Source organism: Lepisma saccharinum, chromosome 18 (assembly GCF_977018435.1).
Source record: "Lepisma saccharinum chromosome 18, izLepSacc3.1, whole genome shotgun sequence".
NCBI lineage: Eukaryota > Metazoa > Arthropoda > Insecta > Zygentoma > Lepismatidae > Lepisma > Lepisma saccharinum.
Genome location: NC_139246.1, coordinates 27,318,802 through 27,339,530, shown reverse-complemented (window position 1 = coordinate 27,339,530; position 20,729 = coordinate 27,318,802). Strand labels below are relative to the sequence as shown.

The 20,729-nt window shown below is 35.9% G+C and overlaps 1 protein-coding gene across 3 annotated transcripts in view; it reads left to right on the top strand.

Annotated features, from left to right (window-relative positions):
* The first annotated feature begins 256 nt into the window (after nucleotides 1-256).
* The window catches only part of LOC146002493 (apoptosis-inducing factor 3), a 29,407-nt gene continuing 8,934 nt past the window's right edge, over nucleotides 257-20,729 (top strand). The window contains exons 1-10 of one of the 3 annotated variants that reach the window (XM_083140376.1): nucleotides 257-291; nucleotides 4,580-4,596; nucleotides 5,190-5,259; nucleotides 9,603-9,675; nucleotides 12,656-12,831; nucleotides 13,932-14,105; nucleotides 15,951-16,117; nucleotides 17,346-17,470; nucleotides 18,794-18,924; nucleotides 19,152-19,477. In XM_083140376.1, the coding sequence (XP_082996502.1) occupies nucleotides 5,226-5,259; nucleotides 9,603-9,675; nucleotides 12,656-12,831; nucleotides 13,932-14,105; nucleotides 15,951-16,117; nucleotides 17,346-17,470; nucleotides 18,794-18,924; nucleotides 19,152-19,477 (1,206 nt within the window). In that variant the 5' untranslated portion in view covers nucleotides 257-291; nucleotides 4,580-4,596; nucleotides 5,190-5,225. Of the gene's footprint in view, nucleotides 292-4,579; nucleotides 4,711-5,189; nucleotides 5,260-6,145; nucleotides 6,244-9,602; nucleotides 9,676-12,655; nucleotides 12,832-13,931; nucleotides 14,106-15,950; nucleotides 16,118-17,345; nucleotides 17,471-18,793; nucleotides 18,925-19,151; nucleotides 19,478-20,729 lie in introns of those variants that run through there. The other 2 variants (XM_083140375.1, XM_083140374.1) reach the window with 2 other exon arrangements.

Below are 20,729 nucleotides of genomic sequence, written 5' to 3'. Positions count from 1 at the left end.
GTTCACAGAAATGCGGTGCGGAATCGACGAATCGTTCGTAACAGTGAGGCTCGACCAGAGACTAGTTCGTGCGTGCTTCGGTTTCAGAAATTTTGCACCAAAAAACACCCAAGAATTAAGAACCAGATTTTTTTTCAGTACGCAGCCGCACCTTTGTAAATCTAGCCCCTTGGATGTGAATTTTAGCTCCATTTTGGGTGCGATTTAGCCCGTTTTTCTCTCGTACTGTTGGCAACACTGTTCCCCACCCTCTGTACCTCTCTCTGCCTGGTGCGCCGTGCGTGGTTGTGTCCAGGGGGTGCTACTCCGGCTTCCCGCGCTACGGCGGCACGTGAAGGTCTTCTGCTAGAGTGACGTCAAAATGGGGATCCCTCCGCTGCGGGCCGCTTAATAACATGTAAAATCATACAAGTTTATCGCCTCATAGAGGCGATTATAACTCTTGGGAAGCAATGTTTATAACATGTAGTTCTTCTTTACTGCTTTCCCGTACCTTCTCAAGTTAACTGAGGATGGCAAACGAACAAATTCATGCTGAATTCAGCAAAAAGGGAATCAATGTCTTTGGTTCTTTAACACTATTTGTCTACACTTCTACACGCAGCAATAAAGTTGGTTGGTTGGTTGATTGGTTGATTTGGTGTTTCAAGTCCACTTTATGCACAGTAAGGCTAATCGGGACTGGACCTACATGTTAAAGTAGAATCCGAACCACCATGTGCCTTCACCGGGTATCGACCCCGGGACCCCTTGATTACGAGACACAGCAATGAAGTTAAATGATTATTAGATGAGAGTTCTCATAGAGAACACCCGAAAAATCGTAAAGTGAAACAATTTGAAATGCCTGTGTGTGCTGGAGGGGGGTGGGAGTAGTGTCTCGTGCGCATATTTTCATGCAAATAGTTTACTAACTTAATTAATTATAGCGTGGACATAACTGCATCAAGATTGAACGGAAAGGATTAAGTAAGTCCCTCTACATGTATATAACGGGTCTCCATGACAGCATAACGCTTTAGGAAGCCAGAGGCCCCAGTTTGAACCATAGTAAGGCATATAGCAATGTTTGTCTCATTTTCCACTCATTAGTTCATCATTCATCCTCATAGTAGCGATCAACCCAGTAGAAATTCGTCTTTAAATGAACGACACATACATGCATATTGATTTATTATTATTTCGTTTTTCTGCTACTTCTGGCTAATCGCGAAGATGAGGATGAATCGTGATAAGATGAGGCGGATGAAGGGACAATCATAAACATGTAAGGACAACACAATACGAGCCCCACCAAGGATTATAATGGCCACGAGTCCAGACGCCAGAGCCTCGCTAGTCACTAGTATGTAAAATGCAGTGGTATGAGTCCTGTCGAGTTGCATCCACGGGAATCTCCAAAATTTCGGTGTTGTGGCCGTGTGAATAAAACTATTATTATTATGAAGTTACAGTTACGCAATAATAAACGTCTAAGCCGTATGAATGCAAATATTGCCATCAGTTTTAATAATACGAATGTCTATAACAGTATCCTTCTTATTTAACTTTTATTTAACACGTAGGTTTTTTTTTTTTGATACGGAAGAAACATGCATCAAATTATGTCAATATATTGTACATATATTCAGGTAGTGTTGTATTTTAAAAATTTCCAGCAGTAGAATTTCAGCAACTCCTTTGCAGGGGCGACTTATTGTTGACAAGAATTAATTGAAGTTACTGCTGCATAACATAATAAGTACGAGTATATTGCAAAATCATAGACAAAATGCAGTGGGTGGAGGATGTCTATGCAATTTATCCTAGTGGGGGAATTTTCTTTAAGAGGATTTTCTTAACTGGAGAGATAGCATTCCAAAACCTTTCCCTCTTTGAGCACTGCTGCCTCTCCTGTGAAAAAATCTTGCGGTCGTCCTTGTCAAATTGCGTCATTACGAGGCAAATATTTTTTTTCTTATTTTTGGGTTGCTTTCCTGTAACTTTTACCTAATTGGAAGGCGAGGATGAGTAACGAAAAGATGAAATTGATGGACACCCGCAAAGGGACACAATATCCAGGCGGGACTCGAGCCTTAAACCTTCGCTGGGTAGCGAGATCGTTACTGAACCAATTAACGTTCTCATCTATTTCTATTTTGAGGGCGTAGTGGTGGCGTCATCGCCTTATAATCGAGGGATCCCGGGTTCGGTACCCGGTGGAGGCACGTAGTGGTTCGGATCCCACTTTAAACTGTAGGTACAATTAGCCTCAATGTACCTAAACTGGACTTAAAACGCCAATTCAATCAATCTGTTTTATTATTTCACGTCGCTTTTTGACATATAGAGCAAACTAGGGCAATGAAATGAAAATGAAACATGAAATATATAAGACACACAATGATACACACCCATGCCTCAACCAAGGTTCGCTTCTGAGTTCATAGAGCGTTACGTTAGCCATTCCTCCAGGTAAGGGATATACGATAGACGATTTGACGTACACCGAGGGGGTTCATACCTGCAGTTGGGAACATTCAAATGGAAAGTAATTTCTTCCAGTTTCCGAAAGCGACATGGCTTTCATTGTTCGGTATAAGCCAGCTTCGAGGCACAGATTTCTCCCAGATGTCAGAAAAATCTGCAGGTCCAGTAGTAGCGATCAGGTATTCGTTTACAGAAGTGCTTGTGCTGTTTGTCTTGAATATTAAAGCGAGTAATTTTTGGTCGTATTACGTTTATTCGGTGTCTGTACCATGAATAAGCGTGCAAAAGGTAAACATTCTTGTGCTGTTGCAGAGTGTACCAATTGGGGCTTTAAGGAATCTGGCACCACATCTATTTCTATTTTGAGGGCCTCCCCGATGGCGTAGTGGTGGCGTCATCGCCTTATAATCGAGGGATTCCGGTTCGGTACCCGGTGGAGGCACGTAGTGGTTCGGATATGGAAAAAGTTATTCAATTTGAGATTGTGTTTGCATCCTTCCATGGGTCAACTGTTTCCAAGCAACATAAAGTTATGGACACTCTAAAGACAGTACTTCAGTCAAAATTTCCTGAAGTTAACGAAAAGATTATTTCCCTGTATGTCAGAACAAGAACTTTTATTAGAATTCTTTGAATAAACTAATGAAACTCAAGTCCATGGAAGCAAGTGCAGCGAGAAAAAGACGACAGTGGGTAGCATCGTCTTCAAAATCATAAGTCTACAGGAAGGGTAAGTTGTAATGAATTTTTATTCTTACTGATATTTAATCGCGGCGATGAGTGTTGATCACATAAAATTGATGAAAGGGCAGGCACAAAGAACATCAATGCCCACGACGTGACTCCAAGTCGGGAACTTCAGTGATGTGATTCAAAGTCGAACACGCGGTTGACCAGATTCGCCATCGAGCTGGCACGAGTTTTCTTGAATTTATTAAGGGATTACGCTTTCCCACGACATTGCATTTTATCCATTTATTATTTATTTATTAAGTTCTAAAAAACATATTTTGATGTTACGGTTTTTTAAACACAAATCAGTTTAGGTAGAATATTTCTGCAATTTTACCATAGTGTAAACTTTAATGTAAGCGAAAACATGTGTGCATCACTAGTTAAAGATTTTCACATCTACAAAAAAAAAAAAAAATCCAAAACCCATTTCCACCTCACTCAAGGATTATGTTAATTCAATTCAAATTGTACGCGGGTTCAGTGCCATGAATCTAACCTTTACTGAACAGAATGAGATTGTTTCATAGAATGTATCGCCGAAAATCAATTTCGCTGATATCCCGTTGTCGTTGTTCTATTTTCATTAGATACGAGCTCCAATTACCATTTTAATCCTTCGTTTTAAAAGTTATTCAAACACAAAAATAGTTATTGGGGGTCATTTTAAAGTTGTTTTTTTACTTCATTACTGGTGTTATAATTCATTACTGTCTTCATTTGATTTTTTTATTTTCTAAGAATTTCGGCGGGCTGCAGCCCCTTAAGCCCCCCTGCGTACGCCAGTGCTTGCCACACTCATCTAGCCTACGCTCCCATCAAATTTATCATTTCATCATTCATTTTTATTGTTGCGGTTACCCTAAATACGTAGAAAAGCGACGTCATATAACAACAGCGACATCCTATGTATACTAGATATATAAATTATAATGAACAAATTATTAATAACAAACATCTGTGAAAATTTGAAGGTATGAAGGATAATAAGTATTGGTGTGGTAGCGAAATATTTAATACGTAAAATTGTATTTATTTACCCATACGCAACTTCAGATTTCAATGTAGGGGCGATATAAGAGGATAGTCGTGATTACTTTTTGTTTGATTTGTATAACGCCATTTATTGTAATTGCGTGCTGTAAAGTTCTTCATATTATTGCCTAGGTCTTATTCCTTGCGTTTTGCTTATTGTTCTGCCTCAAATGGTTAATAGAACCAAGATATGGACAATTAAAAATGAAAATATTTCCCGTAAGCTTCCATTGCTACGCGAGCCTCGCCCCTTGACACGTCAGAGCTCGTTGCGGCTTCTGGCCAATGGGAGAGCTCCGTGTCTCGGAATGCTCTTCCTAAAATACTTCTATATTCCTTGGTTGTGTCAGAAGGAATCAGGTGAGAAGTCAGTAGTACGGTATTTCTTTCGTCGTAAATGAAGCTTATGTTTCTTCAAATCTTGTATTGTTTCTCACTGAAGTAATCTAAAAGCCTTTGACAGTTGTTATTTATGTAAGTGTCAATGTGACTGATTCATTTGACGCCAAATGAAAAAGAACGAAAATAGGTCGCATATGTCACGGTACAATAATTCCACTCGATTTTTTGTCTTTTATGGCTTAATTTTATGTGATAGGGATTGTCCATATATTTGCAAAAAATCTTCAAAGTTAAGCTATTATTGAAGTAAAATTAAGATTGAGCTAAAGGTTTCATATGAATATATTCTGAAGCCCGGTTCCATCGGACACCAAGTAGATTAGAGGCAATTTTCGCACTATCACTTTGCGAATGAATGGTCTCAGAATATTCGAATATCATTATGCAATTGAGTTCATTGTAGAGTTTAAATGTTCTTGTATAAAAAACAAATTTTCATACCAGATAATCATCAAATTAAACAATTGTATCTACATTATAAAATACAAAGAAATGTTTCTATTTGATGTTGAAGTCGTTGAGTTTGAAAATGAAATGTTACATTTTTTCAGAGTGCATACACTCATTGAGATATACCAAGTTCGTGCATGGGTTCTACAAGCTGTAAGGAGTCTCGTTCAGGTATTTGATAAAAATTCCTATTAAATTCTCAATATTCTTGATACACTGGTGTAGTTTTGATTGAAAATGCATGTTGACATTTGTTTTCTGGTTAGTGGAATCTCTGCCAATCAAAAAGGAACTTATAGAAGTTTTTGAAATTGTAGTTACATAGAGGTTTAATGGTTGCAATTATAAGTATAGGGTTAAAGTTCACATAAAGTCGTAAGTAACCTAGTATTTCTTTGTGTAATTTCGTACTAATGCTCAAATTTGATAATAGATTTTCATATTTCCATGAACTGATTGAATGTATGTATTGGTAAGGGCGAAGTAGCAGTTGCATTTTTTAATAATGGGCATATGCACCATAAAAATATTAAGTATTTACTTCTAGTCTGTGGCTTGTATAGTGTCAAGGTAAATTTGGTGAATATATATTTCCTAAACTGATTATCATGCTTTATTTGCATTAGTTTGTTGAATTATTCAGATAACACACAGTAGGAAACAGTGATAGATCTACTAATTCCATTCTTATAGAATATTTGCTTTGGTTTCTTTATTTTGACATTTCATAAGGCTAAAGAAGTGTGTATAGTTGCTAATCACATTTCAGTGGACCAGTTAATCATAACTGTGATTATATGTAGAGTGTTGTTCAGTAAATTCAAGAGTAAAAATAGTGAAAATCTACTTGATTTTAGTTATGATGGTAGTGGCTTTATGGATTTCCCACCCTTAACCTATTTACTTATTTTAGTATATTTTACTTTAATCTTTCTGTATGTTTGCAAAGTTTGTTTTGCTATTTTGTAGTTAATAGATAACAAGAGTGCAATTCATTGCAGAAATCACACTCTTTGTTTCTTGCTGGGGAAAATAAACCTGAAGCAATGTTGGGTTTAAGACTTTTTAGGCTTCACTCTTTTCTGTTGAAGAAAGAATGTACGACTCATGTTCCATCTTTTGTTACCATGAAGATTCACACTTCTCAGAGTTTTGGTGAGTTATTTCATGGTAATGGGTTTTCTGTATTTTTTCTTAATTCATGGCAGTTCTTAGATATGTGAGAAACTACACATTTCATAGATAAGTCTTAGCTTCATCCTCCAATTGCATGAGGTATCCGTGCTCTTAACAATTATGAAGCTAGCATATTCCAGACTAGAGGCTCTGCTTGAAGCCCTCTTGCACCACATGAATCACTTCAGGCTGTGCTGGAGCATGCAATCATGCCAGAGGTTCTGGGTTTGAATCTTAGGTGGAAATATAGGTAAAATTTTCGTTTCCGCAAAACTTGTTTCTTCATTACAGGAGAAAGTACTTACCGAAATGAGTTTATTTATACTTTAGAAAGGTCTTGGAAGTGTGTTTTCCCCTCGCTGAAACTTTTTTGCCGGTAAATCATGTAATTTTAGACATTAATTTCACGAAAGATGTTCCCTTGATGTCCGTCGACTATGTGAACCAAATTTTTGCGTGCATTTCATGACTTAACAAACTGTCAGTGTTTCCAAATATGCAGTTTTGTAACTGTGGTTCGTGGGGTTTTCGAACCCGAAAAAAAATATTTTTCTAATTTTAAAATACAATTTTAACTGCCTAACCTAACCTTGCCATGCATGGTTCGTGGAGCTATTTGTCAATGGTTTGTGGCGCTATCCGTGCATGGTTCATGGGGTTTTCGAACCCAAAAAAAAAAATTTTTCTAATTTTAAAAAACAATTTTAACTGTTTGCCTAACTGGCCCAAGTTCCTTTTGTTTTATTGCAATTTCATCATGCTATGAATGTAATTTTTACGTGGTTCGATTTAGATTTATGTCTGTTAACACATACTGCAGAGTTTTAGCGATCACTTAATATTTTGTTCATTATATATGCTATCGTGGTTAGGTTCCCTTAGCATTAAACTAAAGTCTCTAAATGCATTCTACTAAGGTTCAGATTTACTTCTACATTCATTCCCATGCTTCTACGATATTTACTGTCGCTTGTCGACGGAGTCCAAACAGCGCTCATTACTTGAAGGAAGGTCAAATTTCGTGTGACAGTGATTTCCAAAATTCTACGATAATTAGTCTTTGTGCTAGGAGGAATCATAAAACAATCGGAACCGTTACCGCCTAACCGAACCAAACCTAACCTTGCTGTGCATGGTTCGTGGGGCTATTTATCACTCGTTCATGGGGCTATCCGTGCATGGTTCGTGTTTTTCAAACCTGGAAAGAAATACAATATCAGTAACACGAAAGTAGGTATTTTTCTATGAAGAAGGTTGCAACACTGCATAACCACTGATCATAGACAACGCTAGTCAAGACTTCTCCGCCATATCGCGTGTAACGCAACCGAAAGTGAACAAAAAAAAAAGTACTCGATATGTCTAAAATTGAGATTATTTGCATGGAAAAAATGAAATGCCACCTTCAAGAATCCTTAAGAATGCAGAATACGTAAGCATCAATGTGAAAATAAGGGAATTGGAGACGTTTGGTGGTTACTGAAATTTTACCGAAATATATATTTACCCCTTAATCTAGCTCATTATGCATCATCTATTCTCTTATTGTTGCAGTTCACCAGAGAGTTAGGAAAAGTAATATAAAATGGCCAAAGAAAAAAAGCTTTGTGCTGTGAGCAGTAGAAAAAATCCTAAATTAGAACTATTACAGAAATGAAATGCAGTATTATATAGAGAAGTACAGAGCAGGAAACTTCATAAAATTTGGAGAGGGTTTTCTTTATTGCATGAGTATCTAAAAAAAGAAATTTGAAATAGACAGAGCTTTTAAGAAAACCAAGTAGACTTGAGAGGTGTACAAGATGTGGGGTTTTCGTTAATTTTGTGTGGGGAAAAGTGAATTTTGTAGTTAAATGCCATTATCATACAAGTAGCATCCATATTTTCTATGATCTAAACAGCTGAAACTATAACCTAAAATATTGCAAAGAAAATGAAAATGTGGATCCTTATTAAATTGTTTGCAAAATAATTTTCTTTTGCAGTAAAGTGTGCTTTGAAATATATTGTTGGCTGTAAAGTCCATTTTTCTCTAACCTTTTTTTTTTTTAACAGATAAAGCTACATATTTTTAAATATGTTCGGTACAAATATCCTCTCGTTTATTTAGTCACTTTTTACATTGGTACTTAACTATTATGCATTTGGAAACATTCTTTTAGGTGTTACTTTGCTTGTTTCACGAAAAACTTAAATTTCTGACATTAACAGTTAATATTGTTCTTGGTTTTTTTTCGCTTCCGTAACACCATATGGTCGCGCACTTGGCTGCGCAGCTTGACTTGCGTAGTGCAGCGTTTCCAACCTTACTAACCGAAAAATGCCCCACACACTATTCACGCATAGCCCCAAGAATCATTCACGGAAAGGTTAGGTTAGGCAAGCATAGTTAAAATTTGGGATTATGACCGGAAAATACCCCACACACCATTCACGAATAGCCTCAAACATCATTCCCGCATAGCCCCCTAAACTATTCATGGTAAGGTTTGGTTGGGTTATGCATACTTAGTTACAAAAAAAAAAAAAAAAAAAAAAAGACATCATTTTCTTGTCAAACAACGGCGTGGTTGGAAACAGTGACAGGAGATTACATCATGAATTGGACATCGGTGATATATTTCTCTTCAAAAATACATCAATTCCCAGTCAAACAGATTCAACGATGAAAGATAGCATCTCTACGAACCTTCAAAATGGTACAGAAACTCATTTCGAAGTAGTTTCTTCTATAAAAATGAAGAAATCCATTCGGCATATAGGATACTGTTACCACATGATTTTAAAACATTTAATTTATTAATTAATACAAGAGTGGATTAAGATGAATTAATTCTTGAGTCAGAGTGCCATTCCTAAAGAAGGCTTGACTGTTAACGGCATGGCTAAATATGCAATACATTCTAATATGTGGCAGACTCTACCATATCACTGCAGATTTTAAAACTTGGCTAGTAACAGTGAAAACACATTTAATGGCATGTTTATTATTCTGATTTAATAATACACATGATACAGAAAACACAAATCTTTAAGAAAAAAAACACTGTGCTCCCTATTTTTTTAAAAAGGCATTAGAAATTTTTACCAGTCGACTTGAATTTGAAAATTCAGGTGCCATGGCAACCATATTTTTCTATCCCTGCACATATGCATCTTCTGCCCTCAATTGTGGTTCAAGAACGTAACTCATAAAGAATCTAATTTATCAATGTTTTTTATCTAATGAAATAAACATTTTCTCCAAGAGTTTATTGCATTCTGAATCTGTTGCACGTAGAAGTCTGAACTGAATTAATGCAGCGATATTTATTTTTCTTTAACTTTTTTCTTTGCAGACTCAGCCATGAGTTCCAAAGGAGATTTTGTGGAAGGGGTGGTGTGCAATCAAGAGGACTTGAAAGATAATGAGTAAGTACAGTGAAAGAGAGAAATAAGTTTTAGTTTTCAGCTTACTTTTTATTGTTGTTATTATTATACATATTGAAAGATTTTTCACCATGAGGTAATTATAGGGTTACCAGATAGCTATAAGGAAAAGTAGGACATAATGTCCCAAAATGTAGGACACAAAACATTCACAATAAAAATATACATTTCTAAAACATGTTGGAAAGTAATTTTAAAAATTGACACTTTTTGGCATTAAAAAAGTATAATTTCTTATTTCTTAAATGCAAAATTTCCAAACTTTTAATCAATACTAAAAAAACTCCTCTTTTAAACCCATGGTACTTCTCAGAGGAGACATTTTTTATCAAACTTTCAGGTTTAGTCAAAATATATCTGAGAGACTGAACAATAAAACTATTTGAAATTATACTGAACCAGTTCCAAACTTTTATGAAAAAAATATTTCTCTCATGAGTCAGTTATGCTAATGAAAGTACTCTTTCAACTTTTGTATTATGACCTTGAAATGGTTACAGAAGTTTCATCTGGGATAGTTTTTAGTTCAATAACTTCGTTCTCTATACCCTGCTTTACAATTCTTTAATAAGAATGAAAAAAGTCTTGTTCCATCAGTATAAATCCCAAAGCAAGAAATTCTGCTCAGGCACTGAACAGTATATCATCAGAATGTGGCCCCAAAACTTTGTTCATTAATTGCTTCCATTTTTGTTCTAGCAGAACAAACTTTTCTTTTCGGACAATGACTGGACCAAAATAAATTTCACTATTGAATTTGGGAGTACAGTCCATAGACTTGTAACTTGCATGATTTCTCTTTGTTCAATTGAAACACTTATCGTAATTAATATTATGTGATGCTCAAAATGTAAAACATTTATGATATTTTTGAAATTCCTCCCTGACGCCGGACGTAAGGCTAAAATGTAGGCCATGTCCAGGAAAAACCGGACGTCTGGTAACCCTAGGTAATGAGCTTGGTTTGTGTCTATTTTGTCTCTTCACGAAAGTTCCTGGGTTCAGTACCCAGCCAGGATGGCTCTTCCTTACCGCACAACACTAGGACAACTTTGCGTTCTGACATCAGACAAATAATGCCTACATTGTTAGGTTTGCTTCTAATAGCATAAATACACTGCATTTTTTTTATTATTTGTGCTAAGAGAATTATACTTAACCTGCCTAACCTAAGAAATTAGGCATTTAGCCTAACAACAAAATCATTCCCCGGTAACGTGACAATGCAAGGTGTCCTTGCGTTGTGTGATAAGGGAGACCCAGCCAGGACATGAATGTACGTGTGAGCATTCCTCCACCTATTTCATATAATCACTCCTCATTACAATAGCCATAAGTGACAAGCAAGTGACTTTGAATAACAAAAACAAGTATATCATATCAATTTGATATATGTCAAAATGCATATACAAAAAGTGTGTCTTGAATATTTATTGCAGGATGGTTAGGCTGCCATAAATGTTTTTACAGCTTCACATTTAAGCTAAAGATGGATCTACCACATTCAAAGTTTACACATGAGTAAGCTAGGTTAGATTACGATATGATCTTTCACAGTTTTCTGATTCATACTCCTGAGTTGCTGGTCTCCATGGCATAGTGGTCAACATAATGCATTACAAAGTTATGTGTACCAGGTTTGAACCATGTGAAAAGCATTGTATTTGTTCATCATTCATCTGTGATTATACCAAGAGACAGAAGAAAGGAAAAATTAATGAAATATGTAAGCTGGTAGCTAACATATAAGGAAGTGTGTATTACTGACTATTGAATACAAAGTAAATACGTAAAATAGTATTAAAACTTTTCAAACTTATATGAGTGAGTATATGTTAATCCGGACGACGTTTTGGATGTAAATACTTCCTCCTTCTTCAGGTATAACTAGATATCTAGACACCAGACATGGTGTCACGTGAAATAGTGTTAAATAGGGATATGGTTCAAGGAATCGGTAAAAACACTTAAAAATTCTAGTTACTAAAATCGTAAAAATCCCTATCCAGGTAAACATTCTAAAAAATGCTCATATTCAAAACTAAAAGACTAAAAACCAGTTGCCCACATGGCAGCTGAGGAACTCCCATCAAGCAAAAAAAAAGGTAGCTACAAGAAATATTAATTTGTGAGGTATTGTGTTGTAAAATGGAGATTTTGCAAATAACTGCATTCCTAATTGTAGTGTCCTAATTGAAGCATCCTTTCCACATATAAAACATAGTTTTGATGCAAGATGAAGGAAAGTACAGAAATATTGTATTATTCAGACAAGTCCTTCAACTTGAAACACACATTTCAGGCTAACACCGAGTACATGTTCAGGAATGGGAAATGTGTGTATGGAAGGTGAGGTAACTGTTCCGAATGTTAAATGATTTTTCACATGTATAGGAGTATTGGGAAGCGCTTTAGATTACTGGAAATTATTGTGGGAGTAAGTTCGAAGTTTGGAGAAACTGATTAGCACAGCTAAGACCCTCACTAGGTATTACTTATCAAAGAAACTATGATTTGAAATGTAGTTTGCATGAGCAGGTAGTTCCATATTAATTCTTGGTTGACTGGCAAAGAGTTTTTGCGAATTTCCATGCGAGGCTCGAAGGGGGTTTCGTGCTAGAGACCAGATGTTAAGGGCCTGCCTAACCTAACAATGAAAGCATTTAATGACTACATACCCCCTCACACCCCACGCATGTGAAGTAGATGGCAGCAGCAGTCCATGTCCACAACAATAGTAAAAGAAATGTGTGTTGGCAAACAAAGAATCATAATAATAAGAATATATGGAAGGGAATAATAGTTCCCCATAAAATGCACAGTAAGTAATCACTAAGACACTGAAGTATGCATTAACAGCCATAATTACACATCGAACTATGTAATATACACCATCATAAATTTGGAATTAAACAATTGGAACTTTGACCAAACGTTACTGATTTTTTCATTTTTTTCACAGGATGAAGGTTTTCGATCTTGGACAGGATCAGAAAGTCCTTGTTGTTAAGCAGAATGGAAAGTTCTCTGCTGTAGGAACCAAGTGCACCCACTATGGTGCCCCTCTCTCATCTGGGGCACTTGGAGAGGGTCGAGTTCGTTGTCCGTGGCATGGAGCGTGCTTCAGTGTCACTACAGGTATGCAGCAGTAGATCATGTTTTTGTGAGCAGAGATCACAATGAATATTGACCTAACTTGACTAATTACATATTATTTAGTTCTTTGTAGCTAATCAGTGGTGATTTTTTCATTCTAGTTTTTGGACTTTTTATCACTGTTATTTTTTAAAAGAGATTTACCTACATTTCGGAGGCTGAATATGCCTCAGTCTTCAGGGTAGCGTGTAGTCGGTTAGATCGTATAAATGGTCTATAAATGGTTGCCTTGGAGGATTATTCTTGGTGCAATACCAATATAATACCAGGTAAATCGCTTCTAAAAAAATAACAATGGTAAAAAGTCCAAAAACTAGAATGAGTATTATTTAGTCTAGGTACTGTCATAACACAGACCATTGCATGATTTAAATAGGTCATTCTGCTGAATGTTACAATGGGTGACACAACTTTATTATTATTATTATTATTAAGTATTCCACCTAAGTTTTGAACATTTGTTAATAGGCAGCTTGGAAAAAGACACTTGCGAAATGTCAAAGGATCTAGTATTAAGGTGAAAAGGGACAATTTTCCACCAGGTGATTTTCTCCCTATGTTGCAAGTGGGAGCTGTTTTTAAGTTTATGATTAAGCTAGATACGATCCATAAAGAATATGATAAAGTATTTACAGAATGCCATGTATTCCTTATGGAGAACCAACTTCAAGTTAAGTCTAATCAAATAGGGGTTTGAACTGAACTTTTTCCACCATAAACAAAATCTTCAACCTGTCCTCTTTTCGTGCATGTGTTTTTCTATGCCATCAGAAGTTTGATATTCCCAAGAAAACAAGTTGAATAATTCTCCAAGTTTAATGTTTAGTTTCCTCCCCTTCCTACAGCCATCCAGCACACAGACCTGTTCTCCAGTTTGCCAGGGGAAAGGTTGGAAGGGGAGAGGCAGTCTAGGGTCTTTCCAGAAAGGCTGGACACTGATAGTGTTCCTTGTTGCCTTAAACAGGTTTAGTCACTATAAGAAAAGTTTATTTTTTTAAGTTAAGGTTGAAACAGTCATTCATATATTTGATAAAAATATTTCACAAATGTATATTTATTTGTGGTGCACCTCACTTTTCCAGGTGATATAGAAGATTTTCCAGGGCTGGATAGCCTCCCTTGCTATGAGGTGACCGTGAAGGAGGGACTGGTGAAAGTGAAAGCAAGGAAAGATCTCCTTCAAGCAAATAAGAGGGTGAAGGAAATGGCAACGAAAGATAAGAACAACAACACTACCTTCGTCATCGTTGGCGCAGGTAATAGATTATTTCTTACTTCAGTCAACTACAGCCTGTCTAGGAACTTGTGTTACATCGGCACTATGCTTGATTGAAAAATCATTGTGCACGAAGTTGTGAATCAGGAAGTGAGGTGTGTTTTTGTGAGGAAAGAATTTACTGGATTGCTAGCGAAGGTACCTGTAGGAAGGTCATGCACGTGATGAAGGTGGGACATTGTTCAGATGGGAAGATAGTAATGACAATGAAGGTTGCATTGGTCTTGCACATATGGAAAGCTTGTGTTGCTTTTTTTAAATTTATTGTAGGAATAGGCCGATATGAAATTTTGACTGATAACAATAAAGTACAGAGATAAAATTTACTAACACCAGTAATTGCCAGTTCATTGTAAAATTCCTTGAAGAACCTGAATGGTTAATTGACTACCAGATGACTTCAATGCAAAGAGTGCATACCTATTTCATCACATAATTGTTGGGAGATTTTATTCTTAATTTTTCCACAAAAAAGTGGGTGCAACTTTTATGTGAAACTTAATTTTTTTTAAAAAGAAAATGTGCTGGTAATACCAGTACTTAAAACTGATTTATTAGTAAATTGTCTTTGGTTCAGGTCTGGGGAGCCCGGAATACTCATAAATATATGTGGAAATTGAATAGTCCAAATCGATGCATATCATTTCTTTGTGACAGTTTGGCGAAAATTGATCCCGTCTTAAAAGGAAATACACTCCTCACAGACAGTTTGGAATATTATTATATTAAGCAATAGATGATAGCACAGTGGCATATGTCTGTGAAAAGAAGAGAACTTCCTGTAAACAGATACCATGTGTTGTTGAATTCCTAGGTGGGGTCTATCACCTATTTTCTAATATAACAATATTCTAAACATTTTGTGAGGAGTATAGTTGTAATTGATTTGTCCATTACAGTTGAAATATTAAACTGGAGAAGCATAGTAGTTACAAAGTATAATCTCGGTGTTAAGATTTTGCGATGAAAGGTTTGAAACCAACTTTTGGACGGAAAGAACAGGGTGAAACGATTATGCATTGAAATATGGTATTTAGACAGTAGGGAATGGAGATTATATGTTTATATCCGTAAAAATTATAACAAAATGGAGGGATTTGCACTGAATTTTAAGATATTGGATCGGTAAAATTATTATTAATTTTACCGATATGCCTGTATTGGCCTATACGAGGTGTTCCCAAACTTTTTCGTTTCACGGCACTCTTAGTGTTAAAGATTTTTTCCGCGGCGCCAAGTCAGAATGTAGGCCTATCTAACACTTGCAATGCTCTGTTAGTGTGGTTAGGTTTCTTGCCTTAAGTTAAAAAATAAACATTTTATATTCAGAAACTTGTAAAAACTACTAAATAAGCACATATTTGGAACAGTCATATTATTGATTAAATTTCAGTGAGCATATTGGAACATTTTGCGGTGCCCCTGTAAGCCAGCCATGGCACCCCAGGGTGCCAAGGTGCACGCACTGTTAACCACTGGCCTATACTGATACAGTAACAATTATTCTGTCCCATCTTTAATTGCTTGTTCTTTTATTGTTAAAATTTTGATGTTTTTTTATTAATATATAATACATATCATGGTTTCTTCAAGTAAATGTCTAAATGTGCAGTTCTTTTTGAATGGAAAAACCTTTTCGTCTCGTGGTTATATACTTAGAGATTTATTAACCTTTCGTGATTTAGGAACATTTGCAGCTTCATACCATGTTGGGAATCTGTTGTCAGAATTTCTATATTTTTTTTTTTTTATTGCTATGTGCAGTAAATTTTGTAATGTTAGTGATTCTTCACAAGTTGAGTGTATGTTGTTTATTTTTTGCTAGGTGGAGCAGGCGTAAACTGTGTGGAAGTGTTGCGTCAAGAAGGCTTTACAGGTCGCATCGTGATGATCACCCAGGAGAAGCACCTACCCTACGATAGGCCGAAATTAACAAAGGCAATGGATATAGAAATATCCAAACTGACTCTCCGAAACCCTGACTTCTACAAGGTATGACTTTAAAACCAGTCATATGTTGTCTTATCTCTTGGTATTTTAGAGAATATAATAATACTAATGTTCCAATATGAAATCCCAACAGGTCCTTGACATGCTGCCATGTTCATACTAGATGCCACAGCCTGTATTAAGGTAGACGTCCTTGAAAATTAATAACAAAACGAGCAGTGTGGAAACATTGGACTTTACTGCACAATACTAAACATACTGAATTTTCATGTTAAAGGGTATTAAAAACATGGTTGATAATTAGAATATGTAAGTGAGTACGAAAATTATTTCTGCGAAACTTACTTGTAAATGTTCGATTAATTTCGGTGGCCTCTGCCACCATTCACTTGGGAAACTCTATACTTAAAAAATATCTACATGGACAAAGTTAATACCCAGTGTAGGTTTAATGTCTATTGCTTTGCGTACACCCTGTATAATTGTTGAGCTTCTCTGGCTGCAAATGTAGAGGCTCTCAGGATATCATATATGTCAGTTCACTGCATTGAGTTTCCCAAGTGGATGGTGGAAGGGCCACCGAAATTAATCGAACATTTACAAGTAAGTTTCGCGGAAATCATTTTAGTACTCACTCATGTAATCTAATACTGCATTTTTATTTGTAGATATATGTATTTTGTTAACCCTCATTGGTCATGCTGTATTTCTGAAATACATGTGACAATTAGTTTGTTTATTCAGAAATGATTAGGTGTGCAGTTCTAAGCTTCTCTGTAGCTTCTTCCCTCTTTGTCTGAATACAGATGACCAGTCTCCACCTGGCACCTCTTCCTGTGTTGGCTTAGTAGGCTGTTTGTATCTGTGCTACTGATTTTATTTGGGTTAGAATGGACTGTTAGAATCTGGAAATATACTGAATCCCTTTGCTTTTTCATAAAACTGTACTTGCATCTCACAGATACAACATGACAAATTGTGTTTTAAAGTGAAATTTCCTCCTTTTCATTCTTTGTGTATTTTGTCACATTTGCTTCTCCAAAAACTTCCATCTTTCCCTTTGGCACAGAGAAAGGACCACGTGCCATCTTGTGACCTCTCGCATAGATTGGCTAAAATACAAGACTTAAACATTGTATTTTTTTAAAATTATTCAAGGATTTTCACAAGTTATTTTTGAGCACACTTTGTGGCTGTTACATAATAAGGGATTCAGTGTCAATTTTTTTTTTTTAAATAGAATGCTATATGTATAATTTTATGTTTACAGCAATTTGGCATAGAAGTGATGACCAGCACTGCAGTAGAAGCTGTAGATCCTTCGGCTAAAACTATAAAATTAAATCCAGGAGGATCCATGAAGTTTGATTCTTTGTTTATTGCCACTGGTGGAAGGTAAGTGTTAAACGACAGTCTTGTCAAAACCAGTGTTGTTAACCTTTAAACAGCAGAGCTGGTTTTCGAAAGTAACCCTCTCACGTGATTTTTAAATTTTTACACTTATTTCAGAAAAACGTTATATCTCTGAGACTATTTGAGCAATCTACTTCGAATAACTTTTGTTTGAGAGCAAAAACATCGGAGCACATGACCGTGTACAATTCAGAAAGCCCAAGTGAGAAAAACTGGATTGAAAGGGGCCAAGTCCCCAAATTTCAATGAAAAATAAAAACATCTGCCGTTCCCCCCCCCCTCTTATCCCGTTATTTTGGAAAAAGGGTGCAAACTTTTGCATTGTTTTCAAAGAATAGACCTTTTGCAACAAAGTGAAACTTCTTTTAAGTCTCTAGTCCTCATACAGGCTGAAATATGACGCAATATGTACAGTCCTGCATTTTGGCTAAAAATAGCTAATTTGCATATTAGAGAAAGGGGGAGGTGGTGGGTTTTCTTCCACATGACATTTCAAAGTCTTATCTCAACATCTGTCAGCGTTTACAACCTCACATACAAGTATGAAGGTTCTAAAAATACATGAATGTTGTAATCGGCACCATGGGTCATATATGACCCATTGGCTGTTTTCGCCTATACTTTCCATGGGTCATATATGACCCATTGGCTGTTCAAAGGTTAAAGGTCCAGGAATTTTAAATAAATTTTACCGATATGCCTGTATTGGCCTATACCAGGGGTTCCCAAACTTCTTCATTTCACGGCACCCTTAGTGTTAAATTCCTGTACCGGAGAGAAGTCAGCAAGCGTAAATAGGTTCTAGATTGTATGGAACCTTCTTATCTATTAACTATTTAAATTCAGTCCAGGAATCTTTTTTATGGCTCAATTTAAATATGGTCCAGGAAACTTTTTTCCTGCTCAATTTATTAAAAAATATTTTTTTATTATAAAATAATTAAAAATATATAAGGTAAAAGTCAATTACATGTTTTCAAATATAAAATGTTTTTTTTTTCCACGGTGCCAAAGTCAATGTAGGCCTATCTAACACTTGCAACACTGTTAGTGTAGTTAGGTCGCTTGCCTTAAGTTAAAAACATTTTACTTCTTGATTATGGAGGAAGTGTGTTATTTAAGGGTATAAAAGAAAAACTGATTCTTGAAGAAAATATTAGAGAATGTGATAGATGTAGAAAATCCATGCATCTTTCCAAATTAAAATTGCATGAAATTTAAGACACATACCTACAGAAGAATTAATTTGTAAATATTTTTTTCAATATTGAATACATATATTTAATGTTTTTTTTTTTTTTTCAGACCAAGGGCACTGGCAATTCCTGGATCCAACCTTCAAAATGTGTTCACAATGAGGTATATCGAAGATGCAAATCAGATAGCTAAGCTTTCAAGGGAAAAGGACGTTGTTATCTTGGGATCTTCATTTATAGGTAAGAGAAAATATTTCACAGTAACACCATTAGATGTGAATTTTTCTGATCCACTTAACAGCATTTAAAGGTTAATAATGTTAAATATTTTCTTTGTAACCACAATTCAGTGCAATTTTAAATGTTTTTAAACTTTCTCTTTTTAACTGTATTCAGTTATTTGAAATTTTCATATCTTAAATCCCTGTTTTGCCTAGTATTTTCTACCACGTGTGAATTAATTCCAGGAATGGAGTGTGCTGCTTATCTGGTGGGCAAGGCCAAGTCCATTACAGTCGTTGGCAGAGAAAATGTTCCCTTTAAAGCCGTTCTTGGAGAAGAGGTTGGCGGCAGGTTGAAGGCCTTCTTCGAGGAAAAAGGGGTGAAGTTCTCCATGAACTCTGCACTGGAGAAGCTAGAAGGGGAAGGAACAGTGAAGGAGGTGGTTCTGAGTGACGGCACAAAGCTTCCAGCTGATGTTTGCATTGTCGGAATTGGAGTCGTTCCAAACACAGAATTCCTTAAAGGATCAGGCATCGAAGTCAACTCCAGTGGGACTGTGATGGTGGATAAGGTGAGATTTTTTAAAGTACTATTTAGTTCTAAAGATTTTTAACATGTCAGTGATGGCTATTGCAATCATGACAGGGTCTTAATTTTTGTAAACTGTGTGGGGTGTGTGTATATAAAGGTATTATAGTATGGTAAATTTCTTATGCATGTGAAAATTATGAATTCTACCCACTTTTTACCTTGATATAATGGTTTTTGCATTTCTGGAATGAGGTATACATAAAGGCATGCATATTTAGTTTTTGAAGAAAACACTAAATGTGCAAGAACACATTGTAATGTTAATTTTTCATGTTTCTGAAAGGTGTGAGGTGCATTTTCCTACCTTGTTTTGTCGCGAAATGAACTGCAAAATGTGAAATAGACTCTTAAACACAACATTTACCACTTATATACCGACGCGACACTTTCTGAAGTCTGAAGTATCCTGTGAGTTATGTAATTCACGGAAAAATTGATTCATTCTGCTGTAAATATTTGAGATGCAAAAATGGGCCCCTTTATACAGTAATAAACTTAATATTCTGGTAATGGTTTAATGTGATATTAGGAGGGATATGTTTTTTTTGTGTAATAGTGCAGTTTTTGAATCAAATTTGGGATTATATTCATATTTTCAAAACCAAAATGTCATTTCGTATACCACTTTTGCACCGCTATAACAGTGAAATTTCATCTTATTTACCGCTTTTGAACCCGATATTGAGTTTTTATACCGAAGTTTTGCTTTTTTTATTTACCAAAAATATGTGCCTCTAGGTATACATTTTCAACAAATTTCTGACACTTACAGTGAACTTTAAGAGTTGAGAAGTTTCAATATACGACCACTCAAAATTTCCCTCTGTTCAGGATCCTGAAAAGCATAAAAAAAATTCACCGTAACTGGTTGAATGATCGCTGAGACTTTTCTTTTGCCATGAAAGCAATCCAGTGTTACTTATCTCTAACAGTATTCCTTTTTTATGAAGTAACACACCCACTCAAGAGCAAGAACATCACAAGGCCTCCCCGATGGTACAGTGGTAGCATCATCGCCTTGTAATCAAAGGGTCCCTGAGGAACATAGTGGTTCGGATCCCACTTTAAACTGTAGATCCAGTCCAATTAACCTTTCTGTGCATAAAGTGGACTTAAAACACCAAATCTATCAAACCAATCAAGAACATGTTTTGAATGAAAGCTGTTACGTGAAGCAGTCTCGAAACTGCTTAAACTCTAGTTCAGAGGTGGTCAGGAGAGACTTCCAGGTG